Source organism: Bicyclus anynana, chromosome 21 (genome assembly GCF_947172395.1).
Source record: "Bicyclus anynana chromosome 21, ilBicAnyn1.1, whole genome shotgun sequence".
NCBI classification, from domain to species: Eukaryota; Metazoa; Arthropoda; class Insecta; order Lepidoptera; family Nymphalidae; genus Bicyclus; species Bicyclus anynana.
The window spans coordinates 5,966,089-5,989,562 of NC_069103.1; the positions used below are offsets into that span (position 1 = coordinate 5,966,089).

At 36.5% G+C, this 23,474-nt stretch overlaps 2 protein-coding genes and 1 long non-coding RNA gene across 5 annotated transcripts; 2 read left to right on the forward strand and 1 right to left on the reverse strand.

Moving 5' to 3' along the window:
* The first annotated feature begins 426 nt into the window (after positions 1 to 426).
* Positions 427 to 15,110, forward strand: LOC112056867 (uncharacterized protein CG45076). 2 transcript variants are annotated; one of them, XM_024097356.2, is made up of 11 exons: positions 428 to 711; positions 5,020 to 5,103; positions 8,020 to 8,214; positions 9,113 to 9,225; positions 10,284 to 10,420; positions 10,996 to 11,166; positions 12,593 to 12,794; positions 13,315 to 13,360; positions 13,448 to 13,930; positions 14,214 to 14,326; positions 14,445 to 15,110. In XM_024097356.2, the coding sequence occupies exons 1-11, from the start codon at positions 646 to 648 to the stop codon at positions 14,581 to 14,583; spliced, it is 1,749 nt and encodes a 582-aa protein (XP_023953124.1). In that variant the 5' UTR covers positions 428 to 645; the 3' UTR covers positions 14,584 to 15,110. The 2 variants fall into 2 exon arrangements, with proteins under 2 accessions (XP_023953131.1, XP_023953124.1); XM_024097363.2 differs by lacking the exon at positions 5,020 to 5,103 and having other exon boundaries at positions 427 to 711.
* An 855-nt stretch (positions 15,111 to 15,965) lies between these two features.
* On the reverse strand, positions 15,966 to 16,758 carry LOC128199291 (uncharacterized). The gene is made up of 2 exons (XR_008251949.1): positions 16,347 to 16,758; positions 15,966 to 16,204 (listed from the first exon to the last, which is right to left on the reverse strand). It is a non-coding gene; the product is annotated as an uncharacterized LOC128199291 (long non-coding RNA).
* Positions 16,759 to 17,177: 419 nt separating this feature from the next.
* On the forward strand, positions 17,178 to 22,043 carry LOC112056883 (probable maleylacetoacetate isomerase 2). Of its 2 annotated transcripts, none has more exons than XM_024097378.2 (5): positions 17,178 to 17,436; positions 18,005 to 18,182; positions 19,580 to 19,698; positions 20,246 to 20,457; positions 21,094 to 22,043. In XM_024097378.2, exons 1-5 carry the CDS (start codon positions 17,428 to 17,430, stop codon positions 21,218 to 21,220), a joined length of 645 nt encoding a protein of 214 aa, XP_023953146.1. In that variant the 5' UTR covers positions 17,178 to 17,427; the 3' UTR covers positions 21,221 to 22,043. The 2 variants fall into 2 exon arrangements, with proteins under 2 accessions (XP_023953146.1, XP_023953142.1); XM_024097374.2 differs by lacking the exon at positions 17,178 to 17,436 and adding an exon at positions 17,522 to 17,666.
* Positions 22,044 to 23,474: the final 1,431 nt, after the last annotated feature.

The window sequence follows — 23,474 nt, forward strand, 5'->3', positions numbered from 1 at the left end:
TGAATTTTCTTTGCTATAAAACTCACGGAGCCCGAGAGCTTTCCAACGAATGCAAAACCGTGGAAATCGGTTCGTGCGTTCTGGAGTTATAGCGTCAGGAAGGAAAACCCGACTTATTTTTATATAGTAGATGGTCCTAAAGAAATTGCAAAACGGACTTGGGTACAGATAAGTACCTACATAAAAAATTAACTTCGTTGTTTTGTGGTTGAAAATCTATGAGCTCGGAGTCCTTGTGGTGGCCGTTGGTTAGTCTGAAGGCGTGCCAACTGCTCATTATTCAGGATTGTTAAATAATAAACGCCAACACTTTCACGTAGTTATTTTCATCCAGCGCAACGCGCGTCTTGTTTATAATGATGATTCAGCGAGAAACAACATTCTATAGCGTTATTTTCATCTCACCCTTGGTGTTTTCGGTTTCATTCTATAGAAATTATGATTATCCTTAACCCATTTGTGATCATGTTGACTGGATGCTTAAAATTTTAGTTTAGTTTGGGAGGAATGACGTTAAAATTGCAATGACAGTGATCTAAAAATAAGGTCGTCGGCGTGGCGCAGCCGCCGGCGCGCGCTCCTCAGTCGAGGACCGACCGTCGCGAGTTTTGGACGAGCGATCACGAGTAGATACTCACAGCAGCCATGGTTTACGAGAGTGACTTTTACACGACGCGCCGTCCCTACCGGCCCTCCAGCTACAGCGTGACGGTGAGTGACGCATCCTAACCCGAGCGTGCACCTCGCTCCACTAACCCCGGGAGCCGGACGCCCTCGCACCGAGTCGACCCTCGTCCCTCATGTCTTTCGCTAAGATCGAGTGTCGTAGTGTAGCGCGGTACTAGATGTTCTACCTCCATCGAGTATGGAACTTAGTGACTACGCTTATAAACAAAATTGCTTATTAAGTCCAGCCGAAGCCGCAGCGTCGCATAGTGTAGGGTTCGATAGGACGCTACGGCAGAGCTCCGCAAGTGGGTCAGAGCAAATCGAAAAACAAGTATCGGAAAGCGGAGCTACCGGGCGCGCCAAATATAGCCGCGGCTGGAGGCGGCGCCCGCCCGTCTAACGGCGACTTCTGCGCTTGCAGCGGATAGGCGACTGGGAGCTGGTGCCGTACGTGCCGCGGCCGAGCCTGGTGCCCGACCCCATCACCGCGTTCGGGCGCCGCTCCCGGCCCGGCGCGCGCGGCTCCGTGCTCGAGCCGGTGGTGAAGCAGAATATCGCGCCGTTGCCGGAGTCCAAACTGAAACCGATCGCGCCGTACGTGTCGCCGCGGGACCGGACGCGCGAGCGCGCGCTGGCCGCGGTGGGGCAGCGCGAGCGCGCCTTCGAGGCCGACCCGCTGGGCACGCCGCGCGACCACATGGACCTGGCGCTGGCGCAGGCGCACGGGCGGCCGCTGCGCACGCCGCACCGCCACGTCTTCTACAGCAACTACGCGTCGTACTAGGCGGTCGGTGGTCGTGTGTCGCTTCGCTGGTCGGGTCGGTCGGGTCGGTGCGAGGGTCCGCGCGACGCACTAAGCCGCGGTTGCTGTTGCAGACGCCGCGCCACTACGTGGTGGTGGACCGGGAGACGGCGCCGCGGCGCGCGGACGAGCAGTACTCGTACTCGTACTCGAGCACGTCGGAGCGCTCCTCGGGCGGCGGGCTGCCGCAGCGCAGCTCGTACAGCAACACGGTGGAGCGCCGCGCGGGCAGCGGGCCCGGCGGCTACTCGTACTCCAGCGAGCGCAGCAGCAGCCTGGGCGGGCCCGGCGGCTACTCCTACTCGTCCACCAGCAGCGGCCGCCTGCCCTACGGCACCAACTACCGCCACTACTCGTACCGCGTGTAGCGCCCCGGCTCCCGACCCCCGACCCCACGTCCTGCGTCCCCCCCTAACCCTCTCCCCGACCTAATCAGTATTCGCTAACGCAATGTGATCGCACTACTTTACTTTTTGTTACAAGTGGACGTTGATCTAATTTATAATTTAAGCTTTATATGTCTTAGTATAAATTTTTTTAATAAATATGTGATCTAGACTAATTTTTTTTAATAAAGCTTGCATTTTTATAAGTAAAGTTTCCTTTTATCTTGGATCTACCAATAAAATATCGATGATGGGCTCGATATATTTTTACTAACAACGGTTTTCTTTGTTTTTCTATACTATAAATTACCAACAGGCAATATTTTAATTGAAAAAAAAAAATAAGTAGGTAATCAAATACTCCGTAAGTAGGTATCTATGAATATACGAGTTTCATCTACCAATATCAACTTGTAGTCGTAGTGAAACAACAACTCGTAAAATACGTTTTTTAGTTTGACTTAACGTTAGTTTAAAACAAAAATTCTTATTATTAAGTAGAACGTAAACAAATTTTTATTTTATCCGATTGTTTTTGTACCTAAATATAAATTTTAAAATTAGATTTTAAAATTAAAATTAAAATACCTAAGCACCTATTCTCCAAAATCTTTTAACAAAAAAAAAACATTCAGCCGAACATAGAACTTCCTCGGTTTTTTTATTCTGTTAAAAAGCTGCGTCCAAATTGGTCTTTTCATTTATAAGTTATGATGATGAATAATGAATACCTAGTCATCACAGCCTAGTTTTTTAACCGATTTAAAAAAGGAAGTAGGCCTATTCATTTTTACGTTTGTTACCTTAAACCACTTATAGGTAGTTCCGTAATTTAAGTAGGTACTAATCGATTGTTTTTTTTTTTTATTTTAAAGGGTAGGTTTCAGTAGTTCGATTTTTAAATCAAAATAACCGAAAAACTGTGTAGGTATTCCAAGTAAGCAAAAAAATAACTGCCATAAGGAGGTACTCAATTAAAAATGAGAGTATAAATCGCTGGTCATTTCACACCAAATAATTCAAATAAGAATTCTAATTAATTTGTATTTAAATTAATGAATATAAAGGGAAGGGAATGCCCATCCCCGGCCCAGGCCTACCCTTACCGCCCGGCAACTTACTTTATAAAACAATCTTGATAATTCTTCTTTAATGATGAAATCATTACTTTTAACAAAATAGTTTGCTACAACATTTTACGACATTTTCAATTCATCTTAATTTGTCCACAACGGGGACAAGAGAAAAAAAAATACAGCTTCAAATGTTACTGAAAAGAAATATGTGTAAAATGAAAAGAAATATTTTTAAAGTCCGAGGCATTAAAAGACATACTTACATTAATACCTATCTAGGTAAATGAAAAAAAAATTAAATCACAACAAGTGGTCTTGTCTCCCTTGTGAGACTTCACTTGACTTCGCCGTCATTTGATGAAAAGTTCGAGGTACCTAATACATTTACTCATCAAAATATTTTTAGGTGTTTATCTAGATAATTTAAATTTAACCAAATTACTTAAATATAGGTACCTATGTAGGCAAAACCAAAGTTAGATTGTAGTAGATTAGTAGGTAGATAACAGGCATATGCCTCTGAAGCTTATTAAAAAAATTGGTATTGTAATTTATAGAAGGCCCTTTTCCTCATCTTCTAAGATTTTATATTATGATAGATAGATACTTATCTAGCTACCTAAGATGTAAACATCATGCACAATATGTAAGCATAGGATCCAAAAAAATACTTTAAGGAAAATAAATATCTTCCACTAAACGCCGCGCGGTTTCACCCGCATGGTTCCCGGTTCATAGGAATACGGGGATAAAATATGGACTATAGCCTTCCTAGAAAAACGGGCTATCTAACACTGAAAGAGTTTTTCAAATCGGACCAGTAGCTCCTGAGATTAGCGCGTTCAAACAAACAAACAAGTAAGCGTGGCTTGTGTTATGGGTACGACAGCTGATAATACACATTAATAAACATAAAGTTATAATAAACATGATCTATACTAATATTATAAGGCTAAAAAGTTTGTTTGTTTGATTGAACGCGCTAATCTCAGGAACTACTAGTCCGATTTCAAAAAATATTTCAGTGTTAGATAGCCCATTTATCGAGGAAGGCTATAGGCTTTATATCATCCCCATATTCCTACGGGAACGGGAACCACGCGAGTGAAACAGCGCGGCGTCAGCTAGTATTTATATAAACCACTGGAAAACACCCGTGTCCATCACACAAATATTTTACAGTTGTGGGGGCTGAACCCACGACCTTGAATGCTGAAGGCAGGGTCACCACCCAATGCGTCACTCGACCGTCAATATGTAACTTGATCTTATTGTAAGAATAGGCTCTAAGAACTTGATAGATTTAAAACAATAATAAACCGGAATTATATTTGTCTGTCATGTCGCTATCCGAACAGAATTGGTTCTTACATACGGAAGTGTTGACACTTGTCTTGGGCCACGTGTCGACACGCCAGATAAATTTCTCTGTCGACTGTCGACACGGCTAATAAATATAATTCCACGTTTAAACATATGGCCTAAGATCCGGCATCAGAAATATATACTCTCATCTGGTATTCAGTAGTGATAAGAAATAAATTATAGATAATGTTTAGTGACATATTGCAAATAGGTTGCCTAGTTAAATTACGGTCATACACATTTCTCATACAAAATCTAGGAAACCATGAACTAGGTGAAAGGCAATCTAATACAGTTTAATTAAGCATAAAAGGAGCTTTCATTTGACTACTTATTAGACGACCTAATAACTGATACCTAAGGGTATATAAATGACTTAACTGTTTATATCCGTCAACGGTCAACCTTACAGCCGCAGTGTGTAAAGCAGGCAACTTTTACTTTCTCAATTCTTTATATTCTATTAACTCTTGTACTTACGGTTTTTAAATTAATAAATTGAAGGAGGTTAAATAAATTGAAAAAAAAAGTAACCATTTAATACTATCCGGTCGCAGTTTAACTAGGCAACCCATTTGAAATGTGTCACTAAACATTATCTACCATTTATTTCTCATCCCAATTAATTATCAGATGATGGTATACATTTCTTATGCCGGCTCTCGTACTAATATAAGATGGATTAAAAGATTCGTTTTCCTTTGGACGCCGCCGCCGACAGCCGCTGACATCGTCGTACTACCTCTCGTCCTTTGAACCGTATTACCATATCCCGTATGTCACGTACATACCCAGGCTGTCTCAGGTAAGTTGATACTGGTCACTGGTCACTGGTATGGCGCATTCGATATAAATACCATTGAGCAAGCTTATTGCAGGCTGCCGCACATTTTTCTTTATCATAAAAGAGCACTGGAAACACGATTGTCTAACCAAAAAATATGAGCTTCATTCATGTTGTTATTCATTCATTTTTTTAAAGAACTAGATACAAGAAACATAAAAATACAAGGTAAAGTAGGCGATTGTGGATACTTATTAGTAGGTATTTACTAGAAACGGTTTTACTAGAAAACCGAAGCTGTTCGAAGATTTTTAAAAATTTGTCTCAAATTAGTAAATTATTGTTATTAATACCGAGATCTAAACTACTTAAAGCTTTCATTACTTCAATTGTTGAATAGGAGAAATCACAAAAAAATCTTAGTACTAGATTTAATAGACATTACTTTAGTCTATATTCGATCCGATTAATATCTGAAATCCGGAGATCGGAAAATAACTTTGACTTGCACTACCTACTTAAAGCTTCATCAAATAAGAGAAATTACAAAATACCCTAGCGATACAATCAATAATGGGTAATTAATACATTAGATCTGACTAGTATCTGAAATACGCAGATTGGGAAATAAAATGCAATGGGGCCAAGAAAGATATTTACAATCAAAATACCTAGCATCAAGTTCCTTCGCACAAACCTGCTGCGCACGTCGGTAATGTGGCAGTGAGCCAAACAGAAACGGAGTTTCCAAATATACCATCATATCCTCGCGAGAGTTAATTGCCGTGTAATTTGCAATGTTTAATTCAATTTATACTATAAGAATCTAGAACTAATAGATTTATACAAAGAAACAGATGGTAAGTATAATTATATATGTATGTATCTCAGTAGGTAGACAGTTATACTAACTTACACAAATCTCAATATTTGCTAATTTAATATGTGACCAACGAATTTTGAGGAATTTCTCATAATCTAAGAACATAGGTACTTAACTCAAAATTGCACGATCGCTAAACAAACTAATCCAGGTATAGTGTCATCAGGCGTTTCAAAAATATTGTAAGAGGTGATTCAGTCGAAATGCGTCTATCTATTCCCCCGAAGTCAAGTTATAATGTTTAGATAGATCAAGGGTTAGGGTTAGATCAATCAAGCTGATTAAACCGTGATGGATTAGCTTTACTAGCGCAACATATAAGCCAATAACATTATTAGTATTCCGTCTAGGTAGTTAGGTATGGCCCAAAACTGCTGAACTGTTCGCGACAAACCAGCAGCGCATATAAAAATGTATTTGCTAGTAAGTACCTATTTGTATGTATAAAAATGCGCCTAGAGCTGGCTTTAAACTATTGGAGATATTTGTCTCATCATCAGGATAGTAGATTGATAGAATACTATTTGAAAAAAAAAACACAAGAGAAAAAAAATTGAGAAGCTCCTTCGAATTAACATTAATTATAGTTACGAGCAAGTAGGTACTTCTTTATAACTACTTCAATGACGAGAGCGATAAAACATAGTTACTTTCTTGAGAATTTGTAGAGGAACGGATGTTTGTAACCCTGGCGTAAACAAAGACGAAATTTATCAAGGGAATGGGGTTTTGGCAAAATACCAAAGGCCAAGTGAAACCATTAGCGAGTTAAGAAAAGTAAACAGTAATATTTTTTATTTTAAAATTAGAAATTGATACTGAAGCGTGAACCGTTATAGTTCATTAGATAACAAAACTGCCAAACAATTACACAGGCCATGTGCTAATCATAAAATACAAAGTCTGAATGATGTAAGAAAGTAACATTAGGTTAGGTATAGCAGGACGGATATAGATCTGGAAGATTCAGAAACACTGAACGTAGGTATGTACGTGCGATAAGATATTCCTAAATTATAAACAAATTCCTTGTGGAATAACACGTTCATATGATAATCTTGTTTAGAGAACATCCTGTACAAACGTCCAGTTCGTTTAAAAGTTAGTTGTTGATTCAAAAGCTGTGCAACTTGATCTTAATGTTTATGAATACGGATCGTACAAGTAGATGCTAGAACACGATTCTGTAGCTGTAGCGTGTTGCGCTTTCAGCTAAATATATCCATGGCGGTATATTTATACTATGAGTCAGATCTATTGATATCCTAAAGTTGTTCTATAAAGATCGAATTGACAATTCATCAACACACTAGGTACCCTAGGCTTGATTACATTTGATAGTTAAAAGAAGTAAAATATTGTTAAGTTCGTTTAGAGTATAGACGATCAATAAAATAGGTCCAATAGATACTCCTTGTGGGACGCCAAATTTTCAAAAAAAAAAAGTAACATGCGGAATAACTAAGTAAAATAAGTTTATCCTGTGCAAAATATCGTATCTGTAAAGTCAGACCTTAGAGTAAATTCTTATCACATTATATGCTATCACTTCATTACAGCTTTATTTCTTTGAGCCTGAGCGTTGATGGAAAATATTAACGGTAAGTGAAAATAATGCATGTACACCTATAACTTAGTATATTTTAATTTGAAGTGGTTTTCAGTCATTTCAACTTTGCACGATCACATTTGTTGAAACTAAACAGTCATCTTTATTTCAAACTTTTTAAATAGTCTAAAAAGGGGCATGTCTACTTAAGAAGTAAAAAGACTCAAGTTAAACACCTGGATTGATCCTTAATTAATGAGATTCGAAAATCGAGAAGATATGAAAAGCGAAAGCAGTTCAGTTTAAGTACTATGGATCTTCCTTTTAAATACTGTAACAAGTTAATTTTGCTGAAGTATGCTTATTTATATTGAGTGATCCATTTAATTTTATGTACCAACCAATTTGTTTACCTAAGTACCAAAAAATACCTAAGAATCTCGAAAACTTTCAACGAGTGTATTGTGGCACTACATGAATAACTTTACAGTAGTAATTTTTGTAGGCGGAACTGATTTATCGTCCAACGTCTCGCACGATCACCCGACTCGCCACGTACCCTGAGCCACCCCATCACATCGTTCGTGTCCGCGTGCGTCCCTCCGTGATACTGAGGGAGCTAGATCGCATCGCGTACCGCCGCCGTCCGGCCCTTGCTGTCACTGCCTTAGACGATTTCTACAGATCCGAATCTACCAAGGTAATTTGATACATTTTAGCTACTAGAATGTCGATCCCCACCGGAAAGCTTTGATCGACACCAATTAGGAGGAACGAAGACTTCCAGCAGGTTGAAGGGAGCTACTGGATGGGGTCTTGGAAGGTCCATGTCCAGCGGTGGACGTCCTTTAGTTGTAAAATTAAGGTAAGCCATCTAGAAGTTATTGTTTGACTGCAATCTCATTTGATACCAACATATTTAAATACAGAAAATAGAAAATCAGTCGAAAACGTAAAGTAATGGAAACACGGAACTTAATAGGTAATATGATACACTCATTTCTCATACCTATGACTTATGTACTGTTAGGTAAACGTTATAAGCAATCTTACATATATTTCGTTTGGCGAAGGTTGTTTAACGTAAAACCCATAACTCATATGAAATAGAGAAGACGTAAGATGTTATGATAAGTTATAATAGATAATTCTACAAAAATCGACACATATCTAAGGACACAGTAGTGTAAAGATAGGTAAATGCAGTATCGTAAGTACGTGGTGCCAGCGATACCCAAATAGGTCGCTGATAGACAAGCCGGGACAGGGTTCATAAAACACTGGTTACAGCTATTGGTACACATAAACTTACCCAAAGAATAACAAACGTTTTACGATAAATAAAAATCTTATTTATCGATGTGGGAATAATGTATTTGGTAAAATGCCCAACGAGCGGAATATTATGCTGCATTCTTTTGTTTTATTTGTGGACGATCTTCACGATGCCTTTCGCTTTTATTATTTTTAGAATTTTTCCTACTCTAATATAAATATTAGATGTATTAGGTATGCAATGATATTTATTTTGTAGGTACTTATGTATTGTAGTAACCAGATCCTCTACCAATTTTTGAAATGCTTAAATACATTTCCAGGCTTTCGAGGATGAAACTCGTCGCATCCGTGCCGACACTGCCTCGCTGTTGCATCGTGCTCGCTCTGTTGTGCCCCGCGCAAAATCTGTAGCTCCTTTGGAGACAATTTACTCGTACGTATGTTTTGTATAAGTACACCATTTCCCCAAGTTGGAAACAAAGAATTGTAAGGTTTTTACAAAAAGAATCGCGCTACTCTCAGCGTTCTGCACCAAAAGAAAAAGCCTTTTCTTCTAAATCTTGACTCAGTTATTTCGTTTTTCTACTTACCCCAATTGAATGAGTACAATTTGGGGTTTTCCCCAAGTTGGTAACAAAGGATTATAGGTCTTTTAACAAACCTAATCGCATTACTCTCAGCGTTCTGCGCCAAAAGAAAAAACCTTTTCTTCTAAATCTTGACTCCGTTATTTAGAGTTTGTACCCCAATTGAATAAGTACAATTTGGGTTTTTCCCCCATGTTAGTAACAAAGGATTATAGGGCTCTTTACAAACATAACCGCATTACTCTCAGTGTTCTGCGCCAAAAGAATAAGCCGACTCATTTCATCTAAATATTGACTCAGTGACAGGTAGAGTTTTTTGGCATCAGTGATGTAATGGTACAAAAATAGTGTATCCATTGATGAGTCTATCAGACGTACCGACACTGACATTGTGTCAGCATCATACACCACTTTGGCAGTGCACCATGTTGTAAACAATAGGTGTACTATCCAAAATGATCCATTGACTTATGAATCTATTACGCATTAATAGTTCTGTGAAAGCTGGGAGGTTTCCAGAGTGGGTGTTTGTTTCGCGGCCAAAAGTATCCACGCGTATGACGTAGGTATTACTTGTCGGTCTGACCGATGGTTTAATTATAGCACATATTCAAATGCCAGCTAACACATGCCGTTTACAAGCATAAATGTTTTGAAGATTTATTTTCACATCCGGTGTGTTCTTTTCTGGCCAATAAAAACAATTCATTGGAGACTTCATCGACCGTAAAATTCCACATACAGATCGAATTACGTATAGTAGTAGGTATAAGTAATATGTTTTATAACCAGATTATCTCTTGATTTTCCATCAAGTTGAATTATCCAGTCTGCCTCTTGGTTCCAGTGGTTTGGTCAGATAAATTCGTTGAATATAAAATCCACGATTTTTCTTTATTTGCAGATATTCCTATGGAGAACCAGTTCCTTATCGATTCAGCAATGACGCATACGTCGCTAAGCTTTTGTTACCTCTACGAAGTGTTACCGACAACATTCACAACATTTCTTTTTACTCAGAGCCAGCCAAAAAGTTCACAGGTATCTACGTGACCTATAACATTTTAAACACCTACCTAAATTATTTAATTACTTATTTATTTTATCTATTTATTTATTTTATTGATTTATACTGGGAGTTATTTTTGTTGTTCCAAATAATCTGGGGTGTTACAGGCAAGTTATAAATTAGAAATTCTTACTAAATTTATTCGAACTGTAGTCCTGCAGCTTAATAAGAACTTTACAAAAGATACTACAACTACAACAACACCGCACCGCGGCGGCAAATAGAGGCAGACAACTGAAAACACTTAAGTACCCCACAAATTCAGAGATTCAATTTATAATAAAGTTAGAGCTGGATTTATCGATACATTAAATATCTCATGACCAACCTTGGTCTTCTATTTCATTTACCTGTCACGTCCAATTTTTTTCCGCGACGACAAAAATGTCACCCAGTATATTATGGTGTGAATTAATAAGTACTTACAGATAATGTTTCCTGTCTACAATAATATCTTTTGCCTACCTTATTCCGTATCTCAAGGATCTAACAAAAATATCCAAACCCAGTAGATATCTTTGTGATAACCCGAGGTGTTGCTCGCCAGGACGCGGCCACCTTGCGTGCGTGCACTATTCCGGTAAAAAGGCGTTCCCCAACCGCAGACAACTCTACCCACTCTACAAGGAGCTTAGCATCAGGGACGACGTGAACCTCCTTTCGTTTTACGCGAAGAATAGACTAGCGGCCGCGGGTTTGGCCGTCGAAAAGGCCACAGGTACTACGTCCTAGACGCCTCGCTAGCGCTCGCTTATCCACTGCATAATTTTTAAAAGAAATGTATTAAAGATGACGCGGTGAGCAACCTCGTAGCTCTTAGATGTGTACATAATGTAAAATATATATCTGATCATCAAATTCAAAATATTCCTGTATACTTGTAAAATAATAGTAATTATTATTTCTAATCTTGTCGTTAACAGTAATAATAATAATCCATCTTAGCAGTAGAACCAAGATAATATCTAGAAACTTCCATGTATTTTTAACAAGAGTAGTATTTATAAAAAGAAAACGCTAATCGCTTTTTGTGGTAAACGATGAAATGCTTATTCAAAAGTATTTATTTAAAAAATATACAATTAAAGTACATAGGGTTACGAGGCCTCATTAGCGCGTGTTTCTAAATTACGCTTCACAGCTTAGACAGTGTAGTTTATAATTAAAAAAAAAAGCTAAATTAAAAACAAGAATAAAAAACAGTGTCTAACACTGGGTGTGGTGTCTCTTGCAGCGGATGCGCCGGAACAGGCGACAGCGGCGCAGTGCGCGTAGCTCCGCTCACTCCCCACTCCCGCCGTTCGACGCGACGCGGCGCGGGCGCATGGTGCAACCACCTGCGCCCGCGTCGCGTACGCTCTTCGTGTCCTTGATCTCGGTATAACACGACCCGACTAATTGATTTTCATATATTTTTTATCCATTTATACACAAAACTTATTTTGTTAATAATTTACATAATCAAAAATTGTACACTTCTAGTCATAATCGTAGCAGCGCGGCTAGCCGCGGTTTCGGTGATCGAGACGTCTCGTATTCACTAATTAACAGAACTGATTTTGTTTAACAATAAATATATTTACAGTCTCTTAGTTGTTTTAATTATCCGCATGCTACTAGTAATCTAACGTTCATGCTTCATATCCAGGCTTGTGCTTAACGCTTTGCTACTTTAGCTAATAAGTACCTACCTAATTTTTTAAATGCACTATTCTTTTGTGTGTACCTAGTACATTAGAAATCAACGTAGAAGATTGAACAGATTAGACGTCTAATAGAAATGTAAATACTACCATTTACATAAATAAGAAATTTTATATACACAAACATACATTTCATGCAAGACATTAAGATGATTGATAATTTGCACACGGCCCGAACACGCTTTCCACATTGTTTACAGCATGAAGCAAGTAAAAAAAAAGACATGCAAGCAATTTACATGTTCGGCTTCCCATCGAGCTTCAAAGCCGGAACTGTATAACTTTTAGCAATCACAATGAGAGCGTTACGAGCTGTGCTGCTGTACTCACCATTCCATTTGTGACCGTTGATACAAAATGACAAGCTTCTGCAGTAATCTGCTAAAGCAACTCATTGCACCAATGGTCACAATGGCCACATTACCGTTTACTGCGATGCAGTGAAGCTCCTACCCTGGAGACCGAGCCGCAAGTTCCAGACACCTACGATGATGGACGATCCTGATCTCGAGTTGAAAGCTGCCAAAGCAGAACGCGAGGCCAGGTTCCGCGCAACCACGGCAGAGCCCGTTCTCACGCCGTCCGCTGATTTGGCTGAAATTAAGAGGAAGCGACAAGAAGAAGCTCGTCTTGCTGAAGAGAAGTAAGTGGAATAAAAAAGCAATAGTGCTCTTAACAAAGCAAGCATTAGTACAGATGGGCAGTTTAAAATTTCAATAACTACCTACCTAGTAATATAATAATAATACCTCGTATGTTTCATAAAAATCTCGTGTGATATTTATAAAACATAGTATATCTCTATAAACTTTGTTTCGTAAATTTCATACAAGATTTTTTTTATAATTAAGATTTATTGACATAATGAACGAATTAACAAGAATAGGCTATTCTTACTAATTCGTTCATTAAGCCCATTACGCTATTCTGAATAGCGTGTAGCAAACTAGCAAATGTCATACCAACAGTCAGAGATAAATAAAAGACAACACGCAAATGACGTGTGATTTGCGTGTTGTCTTTTATTTATCTCTCAAACCAAAAAACAAAATAAATGTAAGCAGTTAAATAATAATAATTACTATTAAATTCTAACTGTATAGCTGTTTAACTGTATAGCTAATAGACAATGTACTTACTTACTATTATTTTAATTTTTACAGAGCATTGAAACAAGAAGCAAAGCGTGAAGCTGAACGCAAAGCTCAGGTATGAACAAAATATTAATGTAATATTATTAATGTGACAAATATAAGATTTCAATAAATAACGTGGGGCTCTTGAATTACCTTGTAGGCTGAACGCGAAGCGGCGGAAAGGAGGCAAGAGGAAGAAGCGCGAAGAGCTGAGGAATTGAAACGGCAAGCCGAGGAAGAAGCTAGAAAGGCTGAAGAAGCGGCAAAGAAAGCAGCAGAAGAAGCCGCCAGGAAAGCTGAAGAAGAACGTATTGCAGAAGAAGCCAGGTTAGCTGAAGAAGCTCGCAAAGCCGAAGAGGAAAGGCTCGCAGAGGAAGCTCGTTTAGCTGAAGAACAACGTCTCGCTGAGGAAGCCCGACTTGCTGAAGAAGCTCGACTAGCTGAAGAGGCCAGACTCGCTGAAGAAGCCAGACTAGCAGAAGAAGCAAGATTAGCGGAAGAAGCTAGACTGGCTGAGGAAACTAGATTAGCTGAGGCGGAGGAAGAGAGGTTAGCGGAACAAAGAAGACAGGAGGAATTGGCAAAATTGGAAGAACTAGAACGTCAGGCTCAAGAGGAACGTGAAGCTGAACTTGCACGACAGGTAAATTAAATGCTTAATAAATAACAACCTTTTTGTGATTACTTGCCAACCTTAGATTACTTGCCAGAATAATTATTAGAAATATTATTGTGAACAATTATTTATATTGTTTTGATTTTGATAAACCGGAGCATGGTTAAGGAATGAAAAGTAGACAGGGGAGGGCATTTTGTCGGATCTGAGTGGCGTAGCTGCTTAAAGTTGTCGGTATTGTGCGAAATATTGACAGACATCAATTATTTAGTCCACTTATATATGGTAATAGTCACATATGCGATTACAGGCAGCTGAATTAGCAGAGATTGCAAGACAAGAATCTGAACTTGCTGCTGCACGTTTGGAAGAACTTTCACACAGTGGATCTGCAGGAGATAATACCGCTGAAGTTGAATCAAGGTAATATTAACTTTTAATAATAGATGAAAAGCCTTTAAATTTAAATCATAAACCACAACAGAATTATAAGATACAATCATATTACACAAGCATAATGTAATATGAAATGAAATTTCAGTGAGCAACCTGAGGATGAACCCCTTGTAGAGGAACCTGAGAGCCCAGTAGCTGTTCCAGAAGATCCAGCAGAGTCACAAGATGCTGTAGAAGTCAGCGAAGATGAAATGGCAGAACCTGATGTAACAGATGAAGAATAAAATTTTAAATCTAAGAGTTATATTGATTTTGTAATCTAACAATTTACTACTTAATAACAAAATAATTGTTTATACTTACTGATTTATAAACTATCAACAGTTGTTTTAAAAGTTAATATGTACAAAAGTTTTATCATCCAGCATTCTGCTATAGCTGTTCATGTGGTACAAGTTTAGAGAAAAATATACTAGACATTTCTAGTAATGCATTTTAATAGATATACATATTTGTTTATATAATTTATAGACTATTCATCATTCATGAGGATAACATCCAAAAAATTCATGAATGCTGCAATGGTTAAATGGTGGCAAGTCAATAAGTTTAAAACTTTTTAATATCAAATAACTTTCATTTGCGTAATATAATTACGTGATGACGAGAGGATTGGTTATTTTTATTCAGTTATATTGTGAATAACTTATCTACCACTAGTTAACAATGTTACGTTTTTGAAGTTTAAGCTGTAAGTGTTTTATAATGGTACATCTTGTTACATTTAATAATAAAAGACAATAACAAAGAATTGCAATTTATTTCCCTTAAATTAAATATAATGTATAAAAATATTATATAATAGTACACAGGGAACTACCAAACTGAAGGAAAAACATCATAAGAAACTTGCATACCTGAGAATTTTCTTAATTCACTAAGTGTGTGAAGTCTACCAATCTGCATTGAGCCAGCGTGAGGGACTACTGGCCTAACCCTACTCATTCTGAGAAGAGACTCGTGCCTAACAGTAAGTCAAATATGGGTTGATAATGATGATGATATTTTCAAATACAAACAATAGGTGTCATACCTACCCCACACTTGAATAATATCAATGACACACCTCTTGCATGTCACTTGTAGTAAGTCCATTGTTATGTATATGAAAATAAGCTCAAAAAGTTTCAATTTAAGTTTTTAAAATTTTTAATAATATAATTTGCTTAATCCTAGTTCGAGGTATAAAATAGTTTTGATTCCAATAGATCTGGGATCTGAAAAATGTATTTATCACTAGCATCATCGTCATAATCAGCAGTTACTGAAAAATTGTCCACTGCTGAGCATGGTTGGTTTAATTGATGAATTCATCTATTAAACCAAGGTGTAGGTGCCTTATGTGCCTGTAATTATACCAGTAATCATAGCCTTAAGAACAGAATACAGCAATACGCTTAAAAAAATAACATTTGCCATGAAATGTACTTATCCTACAAGAAATGTAAGAATTTACAATCTATAGGCACAAATGTTTGAGCCCTCACCTGTAAGGTCAGAAATGCAGCCAAGTAAGTCAGACGGGAGAAAGTAAGGAGTGAGTGGCAGGTGCCTTCTACAGTCATTCATGCATTCATTCAATGGATGTATTATTGAACAGAATTAATCCAGGTTAATTAATATAATATATTTTATAATTTATAATATTACAACACCTTTAGCAAGTTACAAATCCATTTTTACAATTTGATCTGCTGTCGAGGCAACCTCTTCCTTTGTCACATTATTTTGGGGTTTTTTCGTAGGAACTGTAATATCATGTTTTTGTTCTGTACTAGTTTTAGGTTTGTTTTTGTTTTGCACTTCCACAAATTGCTTGTCTATATCTGCCACTTTTTGTTTTATCTGCAAAAACGATAATGAATTTTGAAATTCACAAGAAATGCATTGTTTGCATGCATGATTTGTATCCACTATGACATGATGTTTAGCAAAATAATATACCGCTAATCTGTGAAAATAATTAAATAAGAAACCAATAACTTACATTTTTCAAACCTAAATTAACAGCCTTTGCTTTGGTTTTCTTTAGGCTTTTCGCACCAGCAACTTTAAACACATTCGCCTTTACACCCTTTTTTTTGTCTTTCGCCATAACCCCAGATGTCAAGACTTCTTCATAGAATATAATAATATTAAACCTAATAATAAATTATTTATAGGTTATTAAAGATATAACTGCGATTTAAAAACTTATAACCTCAACAAAAGCCAAAACCCGCGAGTTAAATTTTTAATTTAAATTTTAAATTACGTCAATGTCAATTTGTCAAACTTGACAATTGAATTGACATTGACGTAATTTGTTTTTTAAGTTTGAATTCCAGACTTTGCGGAACTAAGGGACCCCATACACGATCAAACTTTATGTCAAATTAAATGTGTTTGTCAAACAATTTCATTTTCTGCGGCTTTGTTTGAAATGTTTGTGTGAAAAATTACTTAAAAGGTGCATTTACACGCTGGCGTTCAAAGAGAACTAATGAATGAACGAACTTTAGTGAACGAATGATTATTAGAGAAAAAAGCTAAAAAAATTAAATTCGGAAACCTGTACCGTATAGCCAATAGTGGCCAATAGGTAATAATTAATTAGTTTAAAGAATATTTTACACCACAGAACTTTAAAATTATCTATTAAATTTCAAAATTCAATATACATTTTTATGAAAATTGGTTTTTATAATATAAATGAACTATTGGCCAGTTAAAAAGTTCTACAATAAAAATTACACAATTTTCCGGCTGATTATTCGAACGTATATTCAATGAATTTTGTTGATTTTGTTCACAAAACAAACGTCAAATGATTTTGATAATTTGATTTGATTTGTAGTACATTGGGCTTGAATAAATTCAATTTTTTACTATTTACAATTTGAAAATATTTACTGCATCCAGGTGAATTATTATTTCACACAGAATTTCAATACCAGCTGAATATAAGTTTCGTTGGCCTACGTTCAATTTATAGGACTTGTTGCGTTAGTAATAAATTTTTTATATCCGTGCTAATAAACGCCGCCAAAATTAATTACTACTCGAAATACAACGGATCTATCTCGAGTATGGCTAAGGTAAGTGAACAAGTATATTAATATTCACTGAATTATTAATAGGCAACATATTTGCATACCGGTAAATCGTCACGATTGTAAAATATTTACGGCTCAGGCTCACCACAGTTGTTGGCCTCCTGCGACCGGTTTTGCACAGTAATATCGGACTTCTATAAAATTGCCTTGTTAGATTTAATCCAATTTTCTTTAATTTGTGAAAAATCATGGGTGATCTTATTGAAGAAATGGTAAGGCCTATAGAATTCAATTCATATACTTAGAAATTCTCATGCTTTCTATAAATTTTTATTTTACAATCAATTTACAATTATTACGGGTAGTTAAATGGGTAACTGGAAAAAAAGACTCATCTGCAGCAGGGGGTAATAGCCATGATGATGTGGTTGTGGGTGGACCACAATGAATTTCAAAAGTGCTTGTAAAATAAGCCTAGTTACTTAAATAAATGAATTTAGGGGATTTTTGAATTATGATTATTATAATTAGTTGAAATGATGATAATAACTGAAAGTATAAATAACAGAAACAGATTATTGTTTATATTTACTTTATTTTGTATTTCCAGCCAGTATTATATTCATACTGGCGAAGCTCATGCTCATGGAGAGTGCGGATAGCACTCAACCTGAAAGAGATACCATATGATATAAAAGCTGTGAGCCTCATAAAGGGCGGTGGAGAGCAACACTGCAATGAATACAGAGAAGTCAACCCCATGGAACAAGTTCCGTCGCTGGTTATAGGTATGTGTGAGCGTCCACAGAAAGAAAGTGCTCAGGCGTTCAGAGTATATGCAAAATATCATTGTGCAGACAACAGGCAGTGGCATGCTAAAGGATTCCCAATAGGATAAGCACAATTTCAAGATCTAGGCCGGACATTTCCTTTTTTCGAAACAAACTAACCATATAGTTCTTGTAGAGCTTACTGTGCTGTGGGAGACTAACATTCCGATGGACCACAGTATGAAAGTAAATAAATATTATCAACTAACTAAAACTGGCTATGTGGTTCAGTTTGTATGCAGTAGAAATAGGACTGAGAGGATCACTAGCAAAATCTCTCTATAACTTACTTAAAGATCTTGGCATCACTAGAACAGCAGCAAGTTCTATATTAGAAAGAATATTTAAAGCTGCTGTAGTAGGATCTTGCCAAATTTGTCTAGGCAGGGAGAATCTGTGCAGAGTTATGATGTTACATTAAAATGATAGCGAATGCAGAATTTAGAACTTGAAACTGTTTCTGTTTATGTGGGTTCTCTTTGATTACTAATTAAAGCTTTAGATGATTATCAAGTGAAAAATAAACAAAACTGGTATTAGATGTTCAACAAAATAAGCTTTATACAAAATGTTTTGCGGTTAGAACAACTCACATTTTGCTAAACCACTAACTTAAGGACAAGCTAGCTATTACATAGTTATTAATTATTATTATTATTTTATTATTAAAAATAAAATTAGAAGAACACTACTTAATAATAGTATTTTTTTTTGTATTGCAAAGATCAGATAAGCACAATATTATGAAGATAAGATAAACTTTTACTTATCAAACTTTTGTAATCTAGGTGGTTCTTAAGATGTCAAGTACCACCTTGATTACATTACTTATCACTATTTGCTTGTTAAAAATACCTTATTTTGAAAATTTTTATTTTACAAACTTTTACATCCAAAGATAATTAAAAGGTCATGTGATCCAATCATCTTTCTCATAAGAACTATGTCAAATCTCAAAATCAGTCCATTCAAATAGAATTTTTTTTATTGTTTAAATTTTAGCCCTTGACTACAATCTCATCTGATGGTAAGTGATGATGCAATCTAAGATGGAAGCTGGCTAACTTGTTAGGATGATTTTAATAATCCCAACCCCTTATGGTTTCTACACAAAATTGTTTTGGAATGCTATATTGTTTGGTGGTACGTCTTTGCCGGTAGGGTGGTTACTAGCAAGGCCAAAGCCTTTCTGGACCAATTAAGAAAACCTCAATAAGCCCAGCCAGGGATCAAACCCAGGATGTCCTATGGAGGCAGTCAAAATGATTAAATATGGTTCAGTATGATTAAATGTGGGTTAGATCATAGATGTTTACTGTCTACATATTAAAACACAAACTTTGCTATATTCACAGATGGGCATACTTTGATAGAGTCATTGAGTATAATGAATTACTTGGAGGAGACAAGACCCCAAAGGCCACTAATGCCACAAGATTGCTATAAAAGGGCAAAAGTTCGTGAAATTTGTGAGGTAAGCACATTGCAATATTTATAGCATCTCCATAATGAGCTGCAGCAAGCTAATTCACTCATTCATCTTTGACCTATGCTAGTTAGTCAAAGAAATTGAGATTATATGTAACAAATATGGAAAGTACTTTAGTTGGGGTTGACAAAACACACAATATTACAGAACAAGAAATAATATTAAAAAGTAAGAGTAAGATTTCTGATTTTTTATCTGGTTAAAAAACAAGATTCTCAAGAAATCTTTTTTTTTTGTTCTATTTTTCTCATGCAATCAGTCTGCAGACTATGAGCAGAGCTGTGAAAAGTGTGTGAGAGAGTGAAAAAATTTGGCTAATACTTGATTAAAAGCCACATATGACACTTACATGGAGCTTCTCCCGCTGGGGAATGTTGCTTCTAATCACCAAATTTTCCTTCTCAAGAAATCTAATTGTCAAGGATTTGGTTAAAGCAGTGCTGTATTATTTCAAGCTATTAACCAATGGTTTTTATATATCCATCATTACTATAACTTCACTACAGGAAACTTTTATCTTTTTGAATTCCAGATAATATCATCAGCAATTCAACCCCTACAGAACTTAATAGTTCTAATCTATGTAGGGGAAGAGAAAAAGAAAGAATGGGCTCAACACTGGATAATGAGAGGATTTAGAGCTATTGAGAAACTCCTGTCCTCCTGCGCCGGGAAGTACTGTGTTGGTGATGAGATCACTCTAGCAGACTGCTGCCTTGTGCCACAAGTTTTTAATGCTAGAAGGTAAAACTTAACTCTTTTTATTCAATACCTACTAGCAGATCCGGTCTAGCTTCGCTTTTACTTATGTGCACTTCTTCCTAACCCTTCCCTACCCTCAAAAATTAGAAGTTAGTTTTAATAACTTGCTGCTTCCAGAATGACAGTTTTAACATCCTATGGAAGTAAGAGAATTGTAAACTATTAATCTGTTCTATCAGGGCCAATTCTATCGTCATCATCGTCAGCCGATGGACATCCACTGCAAGGCATAGGCCTTTTGTAGGGACTTCCAAACATCACGATTCTGAGCCTCCTGCATATTTTTTTTATTCTTTACTGGTTAGCCCTTGACTACAATATCACCTGATGGTAAGTGGTGATGCAATCTACGATAAAAGCGGGCCAAATTGTTAGGATGAGGATGAAATCCACAACCCTTTCAGTTTTTACACAGTATGCCTTTTCCGGTAGCAACTAGCCACGACCGCATCCTCCCACCAGCCAGCCATTTAAGAAAACTTTAATCCGCCAGCTGGGGATCGAACTCAGTGCCTCCGTCCTGTAAATTCACCGCGCATACCACTGCACCACGGGGGCGCCAAAAGCGAATCCAAGGGCTAAAAAAAAGTAATATGTATGTAATTTGATTGTTTTCAGATTTCACGTAGATCTGCGTCCATTCCCAATAATTCTGCGCATAGATCGTGAACTCGAGAACCTTCCAGCATTCCGCGCCGCGCACCCCTCCGCTCAGCCGGACTGCCCGCCCGAGGTTGCCAAATGAACCGACGCAAACGCCCACTACTGGGCGACGCACCCCATTCACTACTTATAACAGTAAAGCGAAGACCGTCTTACAATTTCTTGAACAAGAGCATTTTCATTTTGATGTTCGATAACACATGTTATAGTCTAAGATCCGGCAGTAGGAATGTATACCCTCATCTGTTATTCATTAGTGCTATGAAATAAATTATAGATAATGTTCACAGCGACATATTGCAAATAGGTTGCGTAGTTAATTTGCGGCCAAACACATTGTTCAAACAAAATCTAGGAAACCATGAACTAGATCAAAGGCAACCTAATACAGTTAAATTAAGCATAAAACAAGTTTTTCTTTGACATATTAGATGACTAAATAACTGATAAGGGTATATAAATACTCGTAACATTACTTAACCTGGCAACCCCACAGTTGTTAAAGGAGGCACCTTTATTTTTTTTTTTCAATTCTTTAACGTATGTTCTATTTACTAGTGTACATTTTTTTAATTATCCAATGACGGAAAGAGATGAAATAAATTGAAAAAAAAAAAACATTTAATACTGTTCGGCCCCAATTTAACTATATATATAATATATTATGTATGTACAATGTGTTAATGTGAATATTGTCCATCATTTATTTCTTATCTCAATTAAATAACAGATGAGTACATATTTCTTGCTGGTTTTCGTACCATTATAAGATTGAAAATGCACAATCAAAACAAATTTTTATAACCAATATGCATGATCTAGTCGTAAATAATTAGTAGTTAATAATCATTATTAAAAAGGGTTATACAAGGTTTCAGGATAGGGCAAGATTGAATTAATTTTAATAGTATGAATGTAGTTTGGTTTAGTTGACATTAGACAGAAATACAATAATAATAATTAGACTTTAATGTTAAATTTCAAGCAAATTCAAGATTCAGCACAAAGATATACAATCTTGAACAATTGTGTTTAAGTAGAATGAATTTTGTACTTATACTATCATCCTTAATTTATTATTGGGATAAAATTACTATATAGGCGGTACTTAAGCATTTCATAGATAAAAGACATTCCAGTTGCAATTAATTACTAAAATTAGAAATATTTGCATTTATATATTACTTATATGTATTTAATGTATGTAAGTAAATGCAAATATTTCTTTTAAATTAATATGTATGTATTTACAATGTGCCATTCCAATATACTAACCTTGTGTAGTAGAGTTTATAGTTTTGATTTATAATTAATATAATCATGAGTTAAGTATAGTGATGTAAGTAATGATTTTGTTGTTTTTAATAATATATGAACCATTTTTATTCTGTGTTTATTCAGAAATAAAAATAAAATCTTCATTAAAAACTGAATTTGCTTATACCTTTTATAAGAAAATATTTTCATTAAATTCTTGACACCAATAGAAAAATTAACTGTTTGTTCGGTAGTCTCACTTAAACCTAGAAAAGAGCACATTTTTCATTAAATTTCGTTTTGTTTGTAGGTAACTACTAAATTATGGGTGAAATAAAAAAATAGGCAAAGCTGATCAACTGATAAAATATTTAAATTTGATACTGATAATCATAATTCATACCAGTAACTTATCTACTTTGGCAGTAGTACAGTCATTACAACAGCCAAAAAGTATCAATGCTTGTAAAATATTTTTGGTATTGCTTGTGGATTGTGCCTAATCAAAAATGTCTTGAAATAGACGAATGTGATAATAATTTAATAAAGGAATAATATACCTACACTCTAGCGGATGCCCGCGACTTCATTGGTGTGAAATCCAGTTATGCACAAATCCTGCGGGAACCATGTTTTTTCGGGGTAAAAAGTGGCTATATGTTGCTTAATAACCTTTTCTATCCAGTGAAAGTCACATTAAAATCGGTTCAGCTGTTCCAGAGATTAGATTTTAAAAATTTGAATGTTTTCTAGTATCGTAATATTATGCACTTGGGAATACACGGATAATCTGAAATCACAGACGGACACTTTCACCTATAAGTATATTATGTACTTTTTTTTTTATTCTTTACAAGTTAGCCCTTGATTACAATCTCACCCGATGGTAAGTGACGATGCAATTAAGATGGAAGCAGGCTAACTTGATAGGTGGAGGATGAAAGTCCACACCCCTTTCGGTTTCTACACGACATCGTACCGGAACGGTAAATCGCTTGGCGGTACGTCTTTGTCGGTAGGGTGGTAACTAGCCACGGCCATAGCCTCCGACCAGCCAGACCTGGACCAATTAAGAAAAC

Coding starts and splice junctions, on each gene's coding strand:
- LOC112056867 (XM_024097356.2), top strand. CDS start 646: ATGGTTTACGAGAGTGACTTTTACACGACGCGCCGTCCCTACCGGCCC. Junction 8,215..9,112: donor ACAGATCCGAATCTACCAAG/GTAATTTGATAC, acceptor ATACATTTCCAG/GCTTTCGAGGATGAAACTCG. Junction 10,421..10,995: donor GCCAGCCAAAAAGTTCACAG/GTATCTACGTGA, acceptor GTTGCTCGCCAG/GACGCGGCCACCTTGCGTGC.
- LOC112056883 (XM_024097374.2), top strand. CDS start 17,643: ATGGGTGATCTTATTGAAGAAATG. Junction 17,667..18,004: donor GTGATCTTATTGAAGAAATG/GTAAGGCCTATA, acceptor TTGTATTTCCAG/CCAGTATTATATTCATACTG. Junction 19,699..20,245: donor AAGTTCGTGAAATTTGTGAG/GTAAGCACATTG, acceptor TTTGAATTCCAG/ATAATATCATCAGCAATTCA.